At 39.0% G+C, this 19261-nt stretch overlaps 1 protein-coding gene across 2 annotated transcripts in view; it reads left to right on the top strand.

Moving 5' to 3' along the window:
* Positions 1-562: 562 nt before the first annotated feature.
* The window catches only part of Clec1a (C-type lectin domain family 1 member A), a 34416-nt gene continuing 15717 nt past the window's right edge, over positions 563-19261 (top strand). For both annotated transcript variants that reach the window (XM_052721780.1, XM_052721781.1), the window contains exons 1-2: positions 563-860; positions 18325-18423. In XM_052721780.1, coding sequence (XP_052577740.1) covers positions 749-860; positions 18325-18423 — 211 coding nt within the window. In that variant the 5' untranslated portion in view covers positions 563-748. The remainder of the gene's footprint in view (positions 861-18324; positions 18424-19261) is intronic.

Genomic DNA, 19261 nt, shown 5'->3' with positions numbered 1-19261 from the left:
CATGGGATTGCTCATGATCACAATGTGTCTGATGTGTTATAAAATGTTAAATCAAGTCCAGATACTGTAAGAAGAAAGAGGGTGAAGTTGACAACAGGAGAGAACTTTCAGAGCTAACCTGACTCTAAGCAGCTTTGTGACTTTTAAAGAAATCACTTCACCTAGATAGCTTTCAATTTCTTTTTGAGTAAAATGAAAGAATCAAATCGATTAGATTCTCTCAGGAGGCCTGCTGCTCGGACTTCCAGTGAGTGATGCTTTGCACTCTGCCCTTGGAGACAGGAAGAGTGTCCTCAATTTCCCCAAAGGTACAGGCGAGTATTCAGCTTGTGATGCATGCTGGGTAAGAAGCTGTGTCCAGCTCTGATTATGCTTTAGTGTCAGAGGACCCTGGGTGCTACTGTGAGAGCTCATCATCCCCACCTTGTAACTGAAAGACTTGTAAACAGACACACACGTGGTCTGAAAAAAAAATGCAGATATTGTAATAACTGTTCAGGGACCGCCCAGCCAGAAAACACATGCGATTTCCCCTCAGCCAGACTAACTTGGCATTCTGAGTACAAGCTCACAGGGGAGGGGCCGGGCCTCTCCATGCAGGAACTGGAGTCAGAGGCTTCCCCTGCAGCCTGCAAGGAGAGACCATTAGGAATGCCTCCCAGTGCCTGGTTTCCTGAGGTATCTGGCGTTAGACACGCGGCCTGGAGCAATCTGAGCACATCTCACCCGCAGCTCTGCAGGAATCAGGATGCAGGCCAAATACAGCAGCACAAGAGACATGCTCGATGACGATGACACCACCGTAAGCCTGTATTCTGGAGCTTCCACAGTCACCAGACGGGCAGAGCCCAGGCACTCAGGTACTTACTCCTGTCTCCTAGAGTCCAAGCAGACCAGAGCCCTGGAGAAAATCTTGGGATGAGGCACTTTTCCTAGGCATAAGCAAGGCAGAGGGAAGAGAGGCAATCTTCCCGTGCTTACAGTGAGGGGTAACTGCACTTTCCACAACTTATCTGCACACATGTAACATTTGAAAATAGAAATACATGCAGGGGTTTGATTCTCTAACATTCTGTCTCTGGTTTAGCAGTTCGCAAGGAGGAGGTATGGATTTTCTGATTAGGTATAGCAGGGAAAGATGAGATTGCATATGTCTTAAAGCAACATCTGTTTCCTTTTCCTTTCGTAGGAAGGCCAATTAGGCCGGCTTGTTGTTGTCCCTGCGGATTATCACCTGTGATGTGATTTGGAAATTTAGGTTAATTAAAAACAACCATATCGGGGGTGGGGGATTGTCAGTTTTGAACTCTTGACTTTAAGGAAGAGATTTCCAAGCAGGCTAATTAATTCGGATATTTGTTAGAATTTCTGCATCTTGAATCTGAAAGACCTTGGAGGAGTCATGTTAGCATCATATATTGGTTTTATCCTCTGTGATATCAAAAGCAGCGGAAGTAAATCCTTCCTAATGCGTCCTCTCAGGTCTGAAATTCAGTGATTTAGTAACCTAATTAGGGAGCTCAGATTCATTTGCATCAAATTCCTAGTCCCCTCAATCCCTTTCTGTTGGTGCTGAGGTTGAACGTAGGGTCTTCCTCATGATAGGCAACAGAATAACACTGAGCTATGCTACAGAATTCCTTTGAATCAATGTGAGACATCTCACTAAGCCACCCACTGGCCTCAAACTTACAGCGTTCCTATCTCTGTCTCCCCAGTAGCTGGATTATAAGCGTGCATTACCATATTCTGCAAACCCCCCTGCTCTATTGATTTCAAAATATTGACATGATTGAATCATATTTAGAAGACATTTGATTTAGCTTATATCTTCCTATTTTCTTACCATAGAGTAGCATTTTCCCATTCCACTCACTTTTACAGTTCACACAAGTAGATGGGGGCCTTACCTGGTTGGTCCACGGCAGACACATGACGTGGTTCTAGAGCAAAAACCCCACTCCATAATACAGATAGATAAAAGCCATATGTTCAGGTTCTGATACCAAGTAGGGTATTCACCACTGCGTGATTTTAGGGTCTTGGGGCTTTGGTTTCATTGCTTGCGAAGCATTGATGTAGGAGGTAGGCATTAATGTATATGCTGTGCCTGGGATTACTTTAAGTACTTTATGCATATCTGTTCATATTAACTTCAGCTAACAGCGAAGAGAAGTAATAAAACTTGTTTACAAGGCATCTAAGAGTATAAAGAATGACCAAGACAGACACTCTAAGAATGTTTCTCTCAACATTCCTCCTTTGCAAATTCCTAGAGTGTTCTGTTCAGCACTTTTATGTCAGTCTCCATCAGCGGCACTTACTCCCTGGCTGTGTCTTCTATACATTTACTTTCCCTTGTGAACAGACCCAGGGTTTATTCACTTCCGTGAATCAGGACACATTTTTGTACTGCTCTCTCTTTTATCAAATAACTGTCAGGATCCCCCCCCACTCTTTCCTCCATAAAGTCATTAATAAACGATTATCGGCCTGAGGCCTACTGGTATGGCTTCTTGCTTTCCACTAAACTACCCAGAGAGCTATTTAAAGGATATTGGGGATTTCCAGCTTCCTTGACCTGGAGCTAAGTGGTTCCAGGAGGGAGGATAGATGCTGCAGGCTGTGGGTGATGCTTCAGACAGGGTTCAAAAGGCCTTCTTCCAGCCAGTCTCATGAACAATCAGCTCACAGGGCTGTGGTTTCAAGAGGGCCGTGTGCGACTTTGTTCTCCACCTCTGCATAAGCAGGAACAGTGTGTACAAAGAAGTACCCAGAGACTAAAGGGTGGAGACAGAGGTGGGGCAAGATGAAGCACTTGGGACAACATTTGGCAGCCTCTTTGTAAGAAGCAGAAATGGAACAGTGGGAGAGAAGGGAAGTGACTCCGAGTCAAACATCTGGAAAAGGTTTCCTCAGCCTGTGTGATATGCTGATTTCATCCTGTGATATGCAAATGTGTAGAGGAATGTCACAAAAAATTTCTTAAGAAAACATATCTGATATACCTCTGCTGTAGAAACCGTATTTCTTTTTTCTGGCAATTTCAGATTCAATAAATATGAGTGGGCATTTTTAAAAACCTTTCCATTTGAACTAACAGGAATAAACACTGCAGGTAGATTTTTCCTTTTTGAGATTTTAATGTTATTCATATAACAATCATGATTGCCTAAAAATAGCAAGCAGTTAAGAAGATAGAAAATCAAAAATAAAAGAAGTAACTGTACACACAATTTCCACAAATTCTGATCAGGTGAGCAAAGGACTGGCTACACAGTGCCAAATACAACAGACCCTCAGCTATGAGCTATCAGCTATGAGGGAAGCTGGTTTTCAACTCAGCTTTATGTATAATAGCATACTATGTTGGAGCATGTGCATGAGACACATGAAAGCCTGGCCATTTATGTCTAGAGGGCTGAAGGAGATCCAGAAAGATCTCGAGAGAGTGGTCATTGCATTGAGTGGATTTTAGGATTTCCTATATTATAAAGAACCAGGAATGGGAATGTCCACACTTGAGGATGCTCCACAAATAAATACTTATGAAAGGAAAATGAGGAGGACTTCAAGAAACTCTGTGTTTTCAGAGAACTGTGTGCAGTAAGTATGGCTGAGGTGCAGAGCTGAGGGACGCTACGGCTGTAAGGAGCAGGTCTGGAGAGCTAAGGAGGGTCTTTCAGGCCATCTGAAGTGTTTTAGTTTTGTTCTGTAGTTAAAATGAAATCAGTGGGAGAGAAAAAGATACAATGAGACAAATGATGTGTTCTTAGAAGTATCTCTAGGCTATGCTGAGGATGAACTGAAGGAGAGTGCAGAGACCTGGATGAGCTAATACGTTGTTTCATCAGTACTCCAGGTAGAGTTAAGAATCTTCAAATGAGGAAGGGCGGAAGAAGGAGGAGAAGAAAGCAGTTGGGTAGATATTGAGGGGAGGAGATTCAAGGACTGCATTGGGTTACTTGTGAGGAGACAGGAAAGAGATGTCAGTCCAAGGTTGATAAGTACTGTCAGATGTGGTGTGGGAGGTGCTGTTGTGACCTGCAGTAGAAACCACAGGAAGAATCATAGGGTGACAAATTCAGCCTGAGTCCAAGGGTCTGTAAGGTGCAATGCATTTGGAATTATCTAAAGACACATATATTTGAAGAATGTGGTTTCAGGGTAAGAATTTTGGGCTAAATATATATGTAGTAATCGGTGGCATGATAAATGAATAAATCACTTAAGTGATATGAATAGAAATTAAAAATTGATATGAGTGAATCAGATCACCAAGGGAGGAAATATAAAGCCAGAAATCTAGAAAACAAAACAGACTAGCAAAGAGAGAATCCAGGGAGTATCAACCACAAAGCCTGAAGAACAAGAGGGCCCAATGGGAGGCTACTAGGAAGGAGCAGCAGAGAATGTGGAAGCAGGGCTCTGGCAGAAAGAAGCATCTGGAACATTGGGAGAGCAAACTCAAAATAATGGGGAAGCCAATGATAAGCAATTGTGGAATGTTAAAAATAACAGACACTGCAGATCGTTTAAGAGGAGACTAAACACAGTCTATTGTTTCAACAATAAAGAGGAAAATAGTTTACTTATCATCATAATCATCTTTTTTTTTAAAGTTAAAACTCCCTACATAGTTGAGAATGGTTCTCAACTCTAAACTCTTCCTATCTCAGTCTCCCAAGAGCCGGAATCACTGCTGTGTGCCACCACAATGATCAGGTTATTGGTAATTTTATAGCAATATATCAAAAAGTGCTGATGATGAAGTGAAACTATCTATGAATTTTCCCATTTCATCTATTTCTCTTCTTTGAAGAAAATACAGTATGTTATTGCAAGGTGCCACAAGATTGAGTGAGAACATTTTTAATTAATTTTTAAGATGGGAAAAATTCTAACCACACTGTAAATTGAAAAGAAGCCCAGGATGGCCAATTCACCTGAACAACATCAAGAGTAAAGGAATGATGTCACAGAAAGACTAATATTCCCATTGAAGTGGGAATGCTATCATACCAAAAGGATAAGAAAAAACACTTTAATTAATGATACTTTGAAAAACACATTTAAAAATCAATTCAAGTTCTGTTTTGCCATACCCTTATTATTGCAATATTGTTCCAATTTTTCCAGCTTTTTAGTTTCATTTTTACACAACTGCATTGCAACAACAAGGAACAAGTCACATCTCTATGATCTCATACATCTTTTAGTCATACCCACTAAATATTAAACACCATGTTAGGCACTGGGGAGGTCCTATTTATTTATTTTTGAAGCAATTGAAACCACAGAATAATCAAAATCAACAGTTAAAAATACTTAGCGTTGTTGAAGACATGTTGGAGACCACAGAAGGCACTCAGAACTGAGCAAATGACTGTTTGCTTTGTGCATCCCGAGAGAAGGTGTCAGTTTTCCCAGACCTACAAGGTTCAGCCTGGATTTGCCAGAAGAACAAGTTGGAGCATTGGGTGACTTTTCCACTCTGTGGATGACAATGTAGAAGTGACATCGTAAAGAAACAACTAGCCTTGAACAAAATGTTGAACAAAACTAAGACAAATAAGAATTTGGAGGAAAAAATATGGTACTAATTTTGGATTAGGATTAGAACAGCCTAAGTTGGCTTTGAGAATCATGACAAAACTTGTTACAGGGGACTATTCAGCTGAAGATGGGAAGTCCTCAGAGGAAGAAATGGATGCAGAGAATTTAGGAAAGGAACAGAGGCTTAAAAATAGTAGTCTGGAGCCCTTGCTAATAAATTTTGCTTAAAAAATGATTTGGGGGAAACATTTTTATCTGTAAAGAAAAACAAGATATGATTACATTTGTATTTTATAAAGTTAGTCTTTTTGGAAGAGTGGAGAACTAGAATTTATAATCCCAACTGAGATAATTTGTAATGTAGGAATGAGAAGTTACAAACCCTCAGACACTGGGGTCTTTTTTATAATTCCAAATAGGATTTCCATAAAAGGTTGAATATTAATGTAAGAAGTTGGGAGGAGGGTCATGATTGACCGTGTTCAGTGGTTTGCTCTTCAGGCTCCGTTGTTGCTCTCAGCACACACCTAAGAATAAAGAGACTTCTGGACAACCATTTTCTTATCTAAATAAGGATTAAATGCAATTACACACTTGAATAATTTGGGGAGGCTTCCAATGAAGTACAACAGTATATACAATTCACTCACTGTTATTAATAGTGGCTACATGTTTCTCTGTAGGATATGGAACATTCCCCAGAGCAAGACATTCCCCACCTGCAAAATAGAATGATAATCTCTATTCTAGAGGGTGTTCATGAAAACAGATAAGGCCATTCATTTAAGACATTTATCTTGGTAATTTAAGAATTTTGGCAGCCATTATTAATAGTTTTTGTTTGTTTTCTTGTTTATTGAGACAAGGTTTTGCTTTGTGTCCCAGGCTGGCCTTGAGCTCACCATGTGGTAGTCTCTGTTGGCCACAAACTCATAGCAATCCTCTTGCCCCAATTTCCCAAGTACTGAGAATAAAGGTATATACCATCATGCTTGGCTTGATAATTTTGTATTTAAACTATATTTCATTAATTAAATAACTTCATTGGGTTATAAAATGGACTCACTCATAGTTTACTTAAGAATATAAGTGCATTTTTCTACAGATTAGAAACTCATGATATTCTGAAATTGTTGATAGGTTCTTAGATATAAATTCTTCAGCCTGCTTCCTACCCAGGACCCTTCAGTCATCCCATATGGAAAGCATACCCAGTTGGACCCTGTGCTCTCCTTTGTAAACAATAGGAAGGATAGCATCATTTACATGCAGAGAATATGAAAGTTGATCTATAAAGACTAGTTGCCTCTCTGGTGCTACTTCATACAAAAAAGAGACTTCAACCTCACATATTCCCAAGAAGAAGTCACTGTGTAGAGTGGGTGACAAGTAAAAAAAAGAAGTTCCAGAAAAGACAACATTTAATCTTAAAATTATAGCCAGAAGCCAGATCTGGGCTAGAAATGCCCCGTCCTTGAAATCTGTCAAGAGTACAATGGTGTGAAAGGCTCAGAAAGCAGTCTTTGAAATATTGTACACATCAGCAGACATGTTGACATGTTTCTCTGGGATTCCTATTTCACCAGCAATGCACAAAGTGCAGGGCTAAGCCTAATGAGCTCATCCTGGCTCTACCTCAAGTATCCAGCATAGCCTTGGAGAAACTGCTGAAGTTAAATTCTCTGTTTCTTTTCCAGCTTCTAAGATCCCTTGTCCTTCAGGGCTACACCTGTAGCCTTTATTTAATGATGTCTGTTTCATTTCCAGTGTGCTCTTGGTTTGTGGGAGTGCAGAGGTTTCCTCTGATGCCCAGTGAAGAACAACTAATTAAGTATGACAATATCTTCATCTGCCAAGTTTCATGGAACAACAAAGGGGCTTATATTCAAAACTCAACAATGGCACTCTAGCGTTTTATAGCATAACAGTATTAAGAGACATAGGAAGGTGGTGTTCTCTTTTATATATATCTCAGCATTCCTGCAGATGTTTATATCATTCCTTGGCCTATCCACACCTCTTTTTAAACATGCCTCAGGAGTCAGCTTAGAGATTCTCCTGCAAAACCCAAAACTACAAGATAGCCAAACCCAAATTAAACAACTCCCAGGCAGCTTATTTTTGTGAAGAAAAAAAAAATCTCTTTTAAGAAGGAAGTTGTCCCTAGAAGGATGGTTCAGCATCATTGGGAAATTTGGGTTAGAATTCAGAAACTTTAGACTCACAGCAAGAAGAAAAACGGCCAGAGGGGAAAACAGCATCCAGGAAAAAGGGAAACTGGCAAGGTCATTGCCATTCCTCGGTGGGAGCTCGGCTGCAGACGCAGAGGCAGCGAGAACACAGGGAACTAAGGGAGAGTTCAGTCTGAGGGCTACAAGTACATCACAGAAGGGTTCTGTGAGTAGAACACTAGAGCAGCCGTGGGACACTTGGGAAAAGAAGAGCCGGATAGGATCTGGCTAAGAAAGAGTGTATTCTGGGACTTTTGTCTCAATTGCAATACAGCTACTGGAAGTCATTAAGTCAGGTGGAATTATAACGAAATTGCTATAATCTATGAAAAGTGCTTTAAATTTCTTTTAAATAGAATGTGAACTATCTACTGAAATGATTGTTAAAAAACATGAGTCACATTTTAAAATACAAAATAAAGTATACCCATATGTTTCCTCTCTGAATTTTGACTTATTTTCCTTACTACATGTAAATTCAGGTGGGTAGGCACCATATTTCCTGTGTCCACACTATCTTTACTCCTTCACTTTGGCAATAGTGGCTAGCTCACATCATTGTGCCTAGAATACATAACATAGAGGATCTCTCTGGAAGGAAGTGGGTTTTTTCTCTATTTTGATTTTATTGAAAATAGATTTTGACGGGGTGTTGTGACACACACCTTTAATCCTAGCACTTGGGAGGCAGAGGCAGGCAGATCTCTGTGAGTTCTAGGCCAGTTTTGTCTTCAAAGCAAGTTCCAGGACAGCTGGATCTGTTACACAGAGAAACCCTGACTCAAAAAAAGCAAAAAACAAAGAATAAAAAACAAAAAAGAATGAAAAAAATAGAATTTTTTCACATAATTTATTGATTACAGTTTCCCCTCCCCCAACTCCTCCAAGATCCTCCCTTTCTCCCCTCCTATATGAATCCACACCCTCTCTGTCTCTCATCAGAAAATAAACAGGCATCTAAATAATAATGATAAAATAAAATAGGAAAAACAAAAAAAATAAACAAATTGGAATAGGACAGAATGAACATATGAAAAGGATCCAAAGAAAAAGCACAAGGAACATATATAGACAAGTAAACATATAAGTCAACACACACAGGAATCCTATATAAGCACAAACCTGAAAGCGGTGATGTATATGCAAAGGACCTGCAAGCTGAAGAAGGAGGAGAAGGGGAAGCAGAAGGAGAAGGAGGAGAAAGAAGGAGAAGGGGAAGAGGAAGGGAAGAGGAAGAGGAAGAGGAAGAGGAAGAGGAAGAGGAAGAGGAAAAGAAGAAGAAGAAGAAGAAGAAGAAGAAGAAGAAGAAGAAGAAGAAGAAGAAGAAGAAGAAGAAGAAGAAGAAGAAGAAGAAGAAATAAATCCCTGACTCAACATTAAGAGAGAAAGAACCCCCGAAGTTGCTATTGAGTCTGTTTTGTGTAAGCCATCTACTGCTGAGCATGGGGCGTGCTTTTAAGAATGGTTTGTTCTCATTGAGGTTACACTGTAGAAAACTAATTTTTCATTTGCAAATGATTATCAGTTGGAGATAACTTCTGGGTTAAGTGCTGAGAGAACAAGCTCCCAGAAGGTCAGAGAAACTGGAGAGGAGATATGGAGCCAGTGAACTACTAGACAGACAGACATTCGGACTTTATCTGAGAGGAGATATGGAGCCAGTGAACTACTAGACAGACAGACATTCGGACTTTATCTGAGAGGAGATATGGAGCCAGTGAACTACTAGACAGACAGACATTCGGACTTCATCTAAGGGGCAAAGCTTACTTCTTCATTTTATTTTTCTCTTTCTGCTGTTGCTTTTTCTTCACCTCTTATCCCTTTTACACCACTCAAGATGAGGATTTCTATGCAAGAAATAATTACCTCACAACCACGAGTTACATATTTTCCAAAAACAAGTTAAAATCTTTACATAGGAAGAAATCACAAGTTACATGGTTTTCTAAGAAGCCCACAAGTATTTAAACATTTTTCTTCATATTAATTTTTCTACTATAACATCTTCACTCTAAAGGAATGATTCTTTAATAACTGATTAACAACGTTTTAAGCAAGCCAAGTTTATTTCAGCCCATTCATTCCTTTGCACTGGCAGGCAGCTGTCTGTGATTTCAGTGTAGCAGATTCCTATCCTATTTCTACTCTACAAAAACTTTAAACAAGTGCTCAGCTAACCATCTGTTTTTCTTTACACACAATAGGGTCATTTAATTTCCTTTCACAACTTTGTTTTTTGAAGGTGCACACCTAAACCTGTGATTAATTCTATAAATTACGTGACCAAGGAATTCAGGCCTAACCGTGGGTGTAGAGACATAATTGCTTTTTTGATCATCAGTCTGTTTATCCACAGGCAGAATTCATGGATCTATAATGCGTGAAAAGTCCTTGTTCTTATTTTCCATCCTCTGCAAATCTTACCTCTGAAAAAGGGGAAGGTGACTTCTAGCCTATTTTTACCTTATTTGTATCTCTTAATGGAACAATTGCCAGAATAACCTAAACCGTTTCCCTAATTATCTCCACTCTTTTAGCCACCTGTATCTTTTTGACTGACTCAGAAAGTTCAATTAAATCATTAATTCAACTAAGCATCATTGCTCTTGTAAAAGTCATCTTCATTATGATCTTACATGTAAATTGCCCAATGAGGAGTGGGTTTTTCCCATGAAACCATCACACTATACTAGATACAGCAGATCCTTTCACACAGTAATGAAAGGGATTACCATGCCAAATACAGAAGGAACATGGCAGTAGCAGGCAGGAGGAAGCACAGCTGGAGCAAGGGGCATTCTGGGAAACATCTTCCCAGGGCTTTGCTTCTCCAGAATGTACCCATCACAGCTCTGCTTTCCAGTGGGTGGTATTCCATAAGTTCCATTGCTGACTGCAGCTCCTCTGACATGGCCACTGACGGTTAAGGATGGGGACATGTATCCACTTCTCATCTCAGTGCTGGAATCCCGTTTGGTGCCGAGCCACACAGGCCCTGTGCATGCTGCCTCAGTCTGTGAGTTCATATGTGCATTAGTCCAGCTGTGTTTAGAATTTCTTATTTTCTTGGTGTCCTTTATCACCCCCTGGCTCTTACACTCTTTCTGCCTTTTCCTCTGCAAGGTTCCCCAAACCCTGAGAGGAGGGATTTGATGGAGGCATTGCATTTAGAACTGAGTGTTCCAAGGTATCTCATTTTCTGCACATTGGCTGTGGATCTCTGTATTGGTTCCCATCTGTTGCAGGAGGAAGCTTTTCTAATGATGGCTGAGCAAGGCACAGATCTATGAGTGCAGCAAAATGTCATTAGAAGTCATTTTATTGCTGTGTTCCTTTATCAGAACAGTAGTATTTAGTTTTCCCTTAGATCTCTTGTCTATCTAGTTTCAGGTTCTTAGCCATCTGAGCATCATTGGGGAAGGGTTCCATCTCATGAAGTGGGCCTTAAATACAGCCAGATATTGGTTGGATACTACCGCATCTTTGTGCCGCTATTGTACTAGTGAATCTTGCAGAAATGCTCATTGCAGATCCAACGGTTTATAGCTGGGCTATTGGTGGTTACTTTTCTCCTTTTGTAGAGTGTAGAGAACATTCCAGTACCATGAACACTAGTCAGTAGGGGTGACAGCTTTAGGTAGGCCTTTTCATCCCAAATTGTCTATGTTCAACAGAGTTGTGTAGGCATTGTCTTCAGCAACAGGGCCTTACCATGAGTTCGTGAAGAGCAACCAATGGCCTGGGTTGTTTGTGGGTATCCATGTGGCCAATAACTCTACCAGATGAAACAGATTTCTGGTACTGGAAGCTTCATTTGGTAACTAGAGATGTCCAATTGGAGCTCCGTCTCCCCCATTATTTGGTGATTTTATTTAGATTGCTTTCATATGTGCATACATTTTAGGAAGCTTATATTCTATTAAGTTTCTATATGACCCCTCAATTGACCCTTTCTTTTAGATGTCACTCCCTGTTTTCTCTCCTCTGCCCCCTCTTCTACCCCACCCCCATTTGATGCATCTGTTCCAGTCCCCCCACCTTGTCTATCCCTAACTATTGATTCCATTTCCCCTTCCCAGGGTGATTCATCCCTCCCTCATAGTTCCTTAGCCTATACCAAACTTCTGTGGTTATATGGATTGCAGCTTGCTTATCTAAGTCTTAACAGTTAACATCCACATATAACTGAATACATACCATATTTTTCTATGTACAGGTTATACAATCAGGATAACTTTTTCCTAGCCCCATCCATTTATTTGTAAATTTCATTTCATTTTTTTAAGCTCAGTGATATTCCATTGTTAATTATACTACATTTTCTTTATCCATTTATCCCATGGCAGATATCTAGGTTGTTTCTAATTTCTGGCTATTATGGATGAAGCAGCAATGAACATGGTTGAGCAAGTATCTCTGTGGTAAGATGAAGCTTTCTTTGGCTATTTGCCCAAGAATGGTATAGCTGGATCTTGAGGTATAACTATTCTTAACTACCTGAGGAACTACCACACTGAGTTTATAGAGACTGTGTGATGTTACACACCCACCAGTAATGAGTGAATGTTCCATTTACCCCACATGCTCACCATCATGAGCTGTTATTTGTTTTATTAATCTTGGCCATTCTGACTGGTGGATGAAGAAATTTCAAAGCAGTTTTGATCTGGGCTTCCCTGATGACTAAGGATGTTGAACATTTCTTTAATTGTTTCTCAGCCATTTGTGAATCCTCTTTTGAGAATATTATGTTTAGCTCTGTATCTCACTTTTTAATTGGATTATTTTCTTATTGTCTAGGTTTTTGAGTTCTTTGTGTGATTTGGACATTATCCCTCTATTGGGTATGTAGTTGGTAAAAATCTTTTCCTATTCTATAGGTTGCCACTTTGAATGATGGTGTCTTTTGCTATGCAGAAACTATTCAGTTACATGAGGTCCTGATTATTAAATTGTTGATCTTAGTGCCTGTGCTAATGGTGTTTGGGTAAGAAAGTGTTTTCTTGTGCTTATGAGTTGAAGATTCTTTCTTACTTTCTCCTCTGTCAAATTTAGTGTATTCGGCCTTATGTTGAGTTCTTTGATCCACTTAGAGTGGAGTGGATTTTTCTGCGGAGCGATAAGTACGGATCTATTTGGATTCGTCTACATACAGCTGTCCAATTTGGTTAGCATCATTTGTTGATGATGATGTCTTTGTGTGTGTGTGTGTGTGTGTGTGTGTGTGTGTGTGTGTGTGTGTGTGTGTGTATTTCTGGTTTCTTTATAAGAAAAAAATCAAGTGTCCACAGGTGTGTCAGTTTATGTTTGGGTCTTCAACTTTATTCCATTGATCAATGTGTCTGTTTTTGCACCAGTACCATGTTGTTTTTACTCCTATAACTCTGCAGTACAGTTTGAAATCAGAAATTAGCGGTGTTGATACCGCCAGCATTTTATTTGTTTGTTTGTTTGTTTGATTATGTTTTTAAGACAGGGTTTCTCTGTGTAGCCCTGGCTGTCCTGGAATTCTCTCTGTAGACCAGGCTGGTCTCAAAATCAGAGATCCACCTGCTCTATCTCCTGACTTAATGAGTGCTGGGATTAAAGTTGTGCACCATCACCATGCAGCAAGCAGTTCTTTTTATCATTCATGATCATATGTTTCCATATGAGGCTGAACATTGTCCTTTCAAGTTCTGTGAATAATTGTGTTGGAATTTTGATTCCAACATTGAATCTGTATATTGCTTTTGATAAAACTGATTTTTAATTTACTAATCCTACTAATCCATGGGCATGGGAGATCTTTTCATCTTCTGATGCCTTCCTCAATTTCTTTCTTCAGTGTCTTAAAGTTTTTATTATACAAGTCTTTTACTTTCCTGGTTAGAGTTACATCAATATATCTTATGTTTTTTGAGGCTATTGTGAAAGGTATTGTTTCCCTGATTTCTCTCCCTGTCTATTTTTCTTTTGTATATAGGAAGGCGACTGGGTTCAGGTATCAATTTTGTATCCTGCTACTTTGCTGAAAGTGTTTATTAGCTGTGGGAGTTTGCTGGTGGAAATTATAGGGTCACTTATGTCTACCTTCATTATTACAGCCCATGGAGATCCGCTCCTAGGGCTGAAGGACAGGGCTTAAAGAAAAAGCTGCAGCATAGCGAAACTTATGACTTTTTTTTTTAATCAAAGAGGTATAGGAAGAAACGTACGCACTCTGATGATAATTTTATTTTTGTATTTGTTCTCTTTTCTCACCTAGGCTTCTCTATCTATTTTCTCATGAAGGCTCTCTCTTTGTTCTTACATATATATATATATATATATATATATATATATATATATATATATATATTAAGGTCACATTTCAGTAAACAATATGAAACAGAGTCATCCCGATACATACAAGTAATAAATCTCTCAGCTTCCTAATTGGCAGTAAAGTGTAATTGTAGTTGCAAATAAGAGTCAGTCATTACATTATCTAGCATTTTGTGATTGGCAGAAGTGCTGGGCTTTCTGGAAGTATTTACAGAAAGAGAGCTGTGTCATAAATGCTTTGGTAGGAACTCAGGTTTGCCTTAATTTTTTTAATATGAGCTCACTAGAGCATTATCCAATAATACAGTGACAATAAAAGTGTTTTTAAATCTTGAAATATATTTTCCTATTCTGTGTGTAACTTCTGATTACCTAAGAGCACCTGTAGCCCTTATTAGAGGCTAGAGTCAAGTTATTTTCTGTAGCTTTGACTGGTCAGAATATATTTATACAAACTGAGGTCAGGAATGGGTGCAAGGACTGAATCATTTGCCAGCTAGTAGTAGTTGAGCTGTCCTTGTGTTTACAACCTAGCCAGGAAGTTCAGCTGTGTGACATTGTGATAGCAAGGCACCTGGTCTAATCTAAAGCTCTTTTGAAGCTTTGTGTCACTTCATGATGTGCATGAAGCTTGTAACTGTAATTCTCAGCATAAAGATTAAAGGAATTTAGCCAGTTTGGACTCAACTGTTTTCCTGTGTCAGCCTGAGTTCTGATATAAAACAGTTTTCTAAGTTTCTCACAGTTTTTGTGGAACAAGGGCCTAGCTGTGAAAGTATATTTTATTCACCATAGTTACACAGTATAAGAAGAAATCATCTTCCTGTCAATCCATATAAATAAGTATGCCCAATATATTCTTGAAGAAAACACACTACCAATCCAGGCTGTGGGAAGAATCCCCTATCTTGTTTTAGGAAAAAATTACAGCAGCACATGAGAAAATTACATACAGAAGCAAACAGTATTCAGAGTCCTTGTAGGCCTTGCTTGAAATGAGGTTCCTCCATTAGAGAATTACTCATCTGGTGGGTTGACACCTGAATATCAGCTGTCATCTGCTGTGTATGTCTATGGCCCCTAGCATTTCATATCAACTGCAAATAAAAATACATTTTCTTCCCTTCCTAATTGTGTCCCCTTGACCTCCTTCAGTTGTCTTATTACTCTAGCTAAGACTTCAAGTACTATATTGAATAGGTATAGAGAGAGTGAACAACCTTGTCTTGTGTCTAATTTTAGTGGAAATGCTTTGATTTTCTCTTCACTTATGTTGGTGTTGGCTGTGGATTTGCTGTAAACCGCCTCTTATTTTGAGGTATGTTTCTTATATACTTTCCATATTCTCTATAGGACTTTTATCATGAAGGGGTGTTGGCTTTTGTCACAGGCCTTTTCTGCATTTAATGAGATGATCTTGTGGTTTTTGTCTTTCATTTGGTGGATAACATTTATTGATTTATGTATATTGAACCATCCCTGCTTCTCTGGGATGAAGCCTACTTGATTGTGGTAGATGATCTTTTTAATGGGTTCTTGGTTTCAGTTTGTAAGTATATTACTGTGAACCTTTGCATTTATGTTCATCAAGATAATTAGTCTGTAATTTTCTTTCTTTGTTGGGTCTTTATGTGATTTAGATATCAGGGTAACTATGGCCTAGTTAAAAGAATTGGGCAGTGTCCCCTGTTTCTATTTTGTAGAATAATTTTAGGAATATTGGAGTTAAATCTTCTTTGAAAGTTGACACAATTCCATGCTAAACTATCTGGCCATGATATTTTTTTGGTAGCAGACATTTAATGACTGGTTATATTTCACTAGAGGTGATAGATCTGTTTACATTGCTTATCTGATCTTAATTTAACTTCAGTAAATCATATATACCAATAAAATTATCCATTTCTTTAAAAATTTCCAATTTGGTGAAGTATGGGTTGCTGAAGTATGTCCTTATGAGTCTCTGCATTTCCTTGGTGTCTGTTGTTGTGTCCTCACTTTGTTTTCAATTTTGTTATTTTTGTTCTTTTCTCCCTCACCTTTAATTAATTTAAATAAGGGTTTGTCAGTCTTACTGATTTTCTTAAAGAACCAACTCTATTTCATTGATTTTAAAAATTATACTTTGTCTCTATTTTATTTATTTCATCCCTGAGTTTTATTATTTCTTGTTGTCTACTCTTTTGGGGAGTTATTCCTTCTTTTCATTCTAGAGCTTTCAGGTATATCAAGTCTCTAATATAATACCTCTCTAATTTTGTTTTTAATGTGAGCACTTCATGCTATGAGCTTGCCTCTTAGAACCACCTTCATTATTTCCCATAAGTTTGGGTGTGTTGTGTTGTTTTCATTTTCATTTGATTTTAAAATGATTTTAATTTCTTTTTAAATTTTGCCTTGACCCATTTTTCATTCAGTAGTGAACTGTTCAGTTTCTATGAGTTTGTAAGCTTCCTGTTGTTTCTGCTGTCACTGATATCTAGCTTTAATCCATGGTGTTCAGATAGGATACAGGGTGTTATTTCACCTTTCTTGTATCCGATGAGACTTGATTTGTTTCCTAATAGGTGGTCAATTTTGGAATAAAATTCCATGAGCTACTGAGAAGAAGGTATATATTTTGTGTATGTGTGTTTGGGGAAATGTTCTGTACATGTCTGTTAAGTCCATTCTGTTTAGAACATATTTATCATCAGTATTTTTTTTTTGGTTGTTTAGTTTTGTCTGGATGACCTGTCTATTGGTGAGTGTGAGGTATTGAAGTCTCACACTATTAATGTGTGAGGGTCAATATGTAGAGGCCAAGAAAGGAGGGGCCCCAGTAGGTGGTCTGCTATGAGCTGGGGATAAGATTAGGGGTTGGAATTGGAGGACAAGGGGGAGAGTGAAGATGGCCTGCCTGATTCTCTGGTCAGTGTGGCCGGTGGGTCTCTAGTCAGTCAGAAGTGAATTTATGTATGTTTGTTCTTTCTGTTTCAGAACCTAACTTGAATTCTTAATTAAATTGAACATAGAGAGTATAGAGCTTTCTGGTTCCTCTCTGCTTTTGTTCCATTTTAGTTACAAAGCCAAGATGTTGTCTGCACTGGAGGAGAGTTCAAATCTGTCAGCTGCCTTTGGTCATAACCCACATAAATGATCTTACCAGGTGATGGGTCTCCTGGTAACAGTGGCTACTCTACTGTGACAGGTCAAACCCACAGGAACAAAATCAAGAAGAGGATACTGTCCGTAGTGTTTCTTTGTTTTTCATTTATTGCTTGAGTGGTGTGAACTTTGAAATAGTTACATCCATCTCTGAGAAATGACGGTCATGTTCCTTTATAATTTAGTTTGGGGAAGATATAAATCTAGTAAATGAATATATAAGATTCTTACAAATTAGAACTCTTATATAAGAAACCCCAAAAATAAACAATAAAACCATCATTTCTGTTTGTGAACATGCCATTTGTGTTCCTAATGACACATAGGTGGAACACTGGGGGCAAGGCATATTTTGCAAAATTAAGAACAATTTAATTGCAAAGTTTTCCTGATGATGTAAAAAGTTGCTCCTTGGTAGGGTTTGGGATTCTTGGGTTTTGTGTGTTTGTTTTTGTCAACACTAATTGATCTCTAACTCTCTAATGTAATTAAAGATGACTTTGAATTCCTGATCCCCTTATCTCCATCTACGCTGCTGGGATTGTAGGTGTGCGCCAACATGCCCAGTCTCATGTCAGGCATATTTAAAAATCTTTCGCATTCATACTTGTTTTTCGTTTGTTTGTTTGTTTGTTTTTGAGACAGGGTCTCACAATGCCATCCTGGCAGGCCTGGAATTTGCTGTGTAGACCAGGCTGGCCTCCAACTCACAGAGAAATTCCTGCCTCTGCCTCCCAAGTGCTAGGATTAGAGGTGTGTGCTTTCACACCTGGCCTCCACAGTCACAAGTTTGACAAGCATAAGGTTCTAAAAACAACCATTTAAATATCATGGTAATGAATAATGTAACTCTGTGCAGTAGGCCTCAGGGAAAATCAGATGTGGTAGGGCTTATGAATGAACTAGATGTAAAAGTGAGGCTTAAGTGGATTTTGTGTCCATGATTCTGAGGACAGTGGGTAACGTCCTGACTGCCTTCATTCTGCATCTAGAATGTCCTCCAGCCTCTGTACCTCACGGTAACTGACTTTAATCCAAGAGAAAGAAAATGCCATCCTCAGTTTCTCTTTGTTCCCTGCAGAGAATGAGACTCCCTCTTCAGTTTGGCGCCCTGTGGCCTTGACCCTGCTGACCTTGTGTTTGGTGCTGCTCATCGGCCTGGCAGCCCTGGGCCTTGTGTGTAAGTCTGCTCTGTACTCTATACTGGGGGAGGTTCCTGATTCCTCCATTTGCTCAGGAGGAGAAACTCTTGCTATGAGTTTCTTAAAACCCTAGTTCTGGAGCCTTGTCCTCTTTCTAAAGGCAACTGTTTAAATGGCTGGGAGTTGATGTACTAAAAACCAGCAAGCATTTTTGAGTTAGAAGAAAACATCCTCTTTGAGATAAATATTGTAACTATTTACATGTCAGTATGTAAATCACCACTATGGAGAGCATGCACGGTTTATCTCTCCCCCACCCCACCCCCTGCTCTGGTGGTACAGCTCTGGCATCTGCTATGAGTTTACATGGTGTTGTGGACTGATGCAGGGGAAAGTGTTTTCTGCACACATCCACCCTCTACACAAGGATCAAAAACGTGCTACTATATTTGTTAAAAAGGCTGGGAAACGATACGATTATCTTGAAAAAGAAAAGTGCATGAAAATCAACAAGGCATATTGAATGTGTAAAAACAAACAAGCAAACAAACAAATCCTTTACAATTCAAAATAGCAATGGTGTGTTCCTAGAGCAACTCAGTAGGAATGAATGTATAGCCTCTTCCTGAACTTCTGAAGGTGACCCCAGGTAAAAGCCATATAGCAAAGCAGACAAGGAGGACATACACTGATTTTATTTGAAGCAAAAGTTAAATTTATAAACATACATTTAAGAACCAAAACGAAATTCTGTTCGTTCTCTCTATCCCCAAATATACATCATTCTGATACAGCACTGTTTTGTAATCACCTTTTATTCTTAGGAACATGAAGCAGCTCTCATGACTCATGATGGATTTGTCTAGATTTAGAAAA

Source organism: Peromyscus californicus, unplaced genomic scaffold, assembly GCF_007827085.1.
Source record: "Peromyscus californicus insignis strain IS unplaced genomic scaffold, ASM782708v3 Scaffold_6__1_contigs__length_162567912, whole genome shotgun sequence".
NCBI classification, from domain to species: Eukaryota; Metazoa; Chordata; class Mammalia; order Rodentia; family Cricetidae; genus Peromyscus; species Peromyscus californicus.
This window is presented reverse-complemented; position numbering and strand designations above follow the sequence as displayed.